At 31.2% G+C, this 3,185-nt stretch overlaps 1 protein-coding gene across 2 annotated transcripts; it reads left to right on the forward strand.

Moving 5' to 3' along the window:
• The first annotated feature begins 410 nt into the window (after positions 1–410).
• On the forward strand, positions 411–3,185 carry LOC108975991 (XK-related protein 6). 2 transcript variants are annotated; one of them, XM_018944860.1, is made up of 7 exons: positions 411–1,057; positions 1,328–1,414; positions 1,473–1,547; positions 1,612–1,742; positions 2,453–2,605; positions 2,660–2,756; positions 2,828–3,185. In XM_018944860.1, exons 1-7 carry the CDS (start codon positions 717–719, stop codon positions 2,976–2,978), a joined length of 1,035 nt encoding a protein of 344 aa, XP_018800405.1. In that variant the 5' UTR covers positions 411–716; the 3' UTR covers positions 2,979–3,185. The 2 variants fall into 2 exon arrangements, with proteins under 2 accessions (XP_018800405.1, XP_018800404.1); XM_018944859.1 differs by having other exon boundaries at positions 413–1,057; positions 2,660–3,185.

Here is a 3,185-nt window from a genome sequence, read left to right on the forward strand (position 1 = left end):
TTAAATTAATGCGTTTGAAAGTTGCTGACCTAGTTCAAAATGGAAGTAATGTTAGTGTTAGTTCTGAAACAAATTGTTTTCTTTTTATTTTTTAAATAAATGCTTGGGATTAATTTTTTATCAATCCGGTACTTTTGACTAATAGTTTTTTTTATTTTAAATTTTGATTTCCGAATTGGGAACTAAAAAAAATAATGGAAAACAGTTAATTCAAAAGTGAATTCCATTTTTTTCAATGCATTGTTTGCTAACCATGTATGTATGTGTATAACTGCTTCGGTTGTTGCAATAAATGCGCTTTATTCCTTTATTGAATTTTTCGCTCAGTGTAGACAGGAAATTTAAAAAATGGATATTGGATCTTACCTCCTTTCGATATTTCTTCTGTTTTGGCAACGCCGCTGTAATCGATCGACTTTTATCGATCTAGTTTACACCATCAGCTGTCTGATAGTTTCTTTTTTTTCGCACAATCTTTTTTGTTTTGCTTGTTTTGTTGTGGCTAAGTATTGATCGCGAAATTTTTTTTATGGTATTAATTACCGAGAATATACAAGAAATTTCAGTTTAACATTTTCACGTAAAATAGAAGGACATAATATAACGAAGAAAATGAATGCATAATTATCAGTCTGCGCAGGCGTTTAATAAATGAATTTGATCACCTGCGAGCAGCAATACGCTTGGAATGTTTAGTTTTCAATATATTAGTAGTAATGGCCTCAACGAATAACATTTCTACCCTTTTGGAATGGATGAAGTACACTCAAAGTCGGTGCATACTAAAAAACACTTTGCCACAATGTATGGAAACGGAGGTAGATGGTACCTTCGGGGATGAGATTGATACTGAAGCAAGCAAGCGGATGAATGAAACAATTTCGTACTTCGAGATAGGCATGACAGTTATTTCCATATTGATACGCGTAATTGCTGTGTTACTCAATATCAAATTGGCTGTGGACTATTATCAACAAGGAGAACAAAGTTATTGCATTTGGACAGTGGTATGCATGGTGGTGCCAATGTGTGTCACAGCGCTGATATATGCTACAATGTACGTTGAATAATTGCAAATTATTACTATTACTTTAAAGTTTTAAAATCTGATGTAAATTGTTCATAAGGAAGGTATAAAAAAAACTTGTAACTTTGTCGATTTCGTTACGATCGAAAATTGAAATAAGTCACAACATTCTTCAGATATTATACATTCATTTAGAGCAAACAAAAAATTCATAAATACTTCCCCGTTTAAATAACTTTTAACAACGCTATTAGAAATATTTGAAATACTGATTGGCTCTGAATTTTAAAATATTTTTAGGTGTTATCAAGATAAAAAATTTGATGGCGGATTCAAGAAGGCAACGAAAACGACATTGCTGGTTATAGTGGCTTCACTTTTTCTCAGGTTAAAGAATATATATAGTATGCATATATAAATTGCCATTAACCAGTGTTTTTTTTAGATACTGGAATACGCTTATATATTCCTTAAAATGTAAACGTGCAGAACTGCAACAAAATCGAGATGAGCAATCAGAGTAGGCAATATAGCAATGCTATTACTAATTATTTCATTATACGTATGAGTATCATTATTTACAGTTATTACAATCGCACTACGAAAGAAGAAAGCGACATTGCTTTGATTCGTTTGTTTGAGTGTTTCATGGAAACGGCTCCACAAAAAATATTGCAAATATCAATAATACTAATGCAAGAAAATCAAATCACAGGTACGTCTAATTAATTAAATGATTAAAACCACAAACAAATTAAGTTTTATAATGCCTAAACTCAAATTACCTGGTAACAGTAAATTTATTTATATTGACCGAAAGTGCGATATTAATAGATTTTATTGAAAACAAGAGCACATGTTAGCTTCGGTATTATGGAAGATATAATACCCTTCACAAAAAGTAGTTTCCGTACAAAAACTTTTATCTTGAGCAGTCAGTTTGCGCTGTTTGCTTAGACAATAATCTATATCAAAGTACGTGAAAATATCTCGTCAAATAAAAAAGTTTTCCGTATAAAAACAAGTATTTGGCTACATATGTGCTTTAGTGGTCCGATCTGAACAAATATTTCGAAGATTGCACCGTTGCAATTCCCAATTTCCGGATTTCATCTTGCTAAACAATTAAGTTTTCCATACAAGAATATGATTTTGAACGTTCAGTTTTTATGGCAGCTAAATGCTATAGTGATCCGATGATGGTTCGTGGAGAAATGCGCCAAATTTTATAACGATAATAAATGTATATTCAAGTACATTGAATTCAGTATTACGTAAATATTACGACATTGTAAATATTATATTATTACCATTAGCTACAAAACATGATTTAAATTGTTATCGGAATCTGAGAATCATTCGCAATTGTTTCGTACATTTTTTTCAATAAAAAATATAGAATTTTTTTAAACTTTGTTTTAACAGATACACAAATACTTAGTGTGTTACTTTATCTTTCGAGCGTACCATGGACGTTATTCAGTTATAATCGATGTATACGTGCCGCGCAACCAAATAAAAATAAGTTAAGCTATTGGAATATGGCGCCACATCTCTGTTGGCACTTTTGTATTTCACGTAAGCAAAATTAAACATGATAAAACGAAAAATACTTTATTTTGACTTTTTTAGTATCGCGCATCCTTTGTATTGCTTTTGTGGCTGTGATTTTTCCCGTCTGGACAATAGTTGCTTGCGTTCTGCACGCCGTCATATTGGGATTCGTCACGTACATAGTGGAACGTCCGGAATTCACCAGCATTATTTCTATTAATAATTTTCTCTTTTGCATCGCATTAGGTTTCGTTTACATATTCATTTACATTCCAGTCAAGGAGGCACCAACGAGATACAAATATGCGTTGTACTATCTAATTTGTTCGATAGAAAATATCATATGTGTGGGCTTATTCATATATTATCCACCAAACAATATTTTAGAATCTATTAGTCTTTTCTACACAATTTGTGTTTTGGCCATTGTCTTTTATTACGTCGGCATTTGTTGTATGCTCATTTACTACGTAAATTATCATCCAAATGTAAAAACAAAAAGAAACAAAAACACCAATGGATGAAATATTTAGTTGTAAATGAGCATTTCTAAATATAATCAAGTATTAAAATACATTCTCAAATATATTTACATATAAGTATA

This window comes from Bactrocera latifrons, unplaced genomic scaffold (assembly GCF_001853355.1).
Source record: "Bactrocera latifrons isolate USDA-ARS-PBARC rearing strain unplaced genomic scaffold, ASM185335v1 scaffold_71, whole genome shotgun sequence".
NCBI classification, from domain to species: domain Eukaryota; kingdom Metazoa; phylum Arthropoda; class Insecta; order Diptera; family Tephritidae; genus Bactrocera; species Bactrocera latifrons.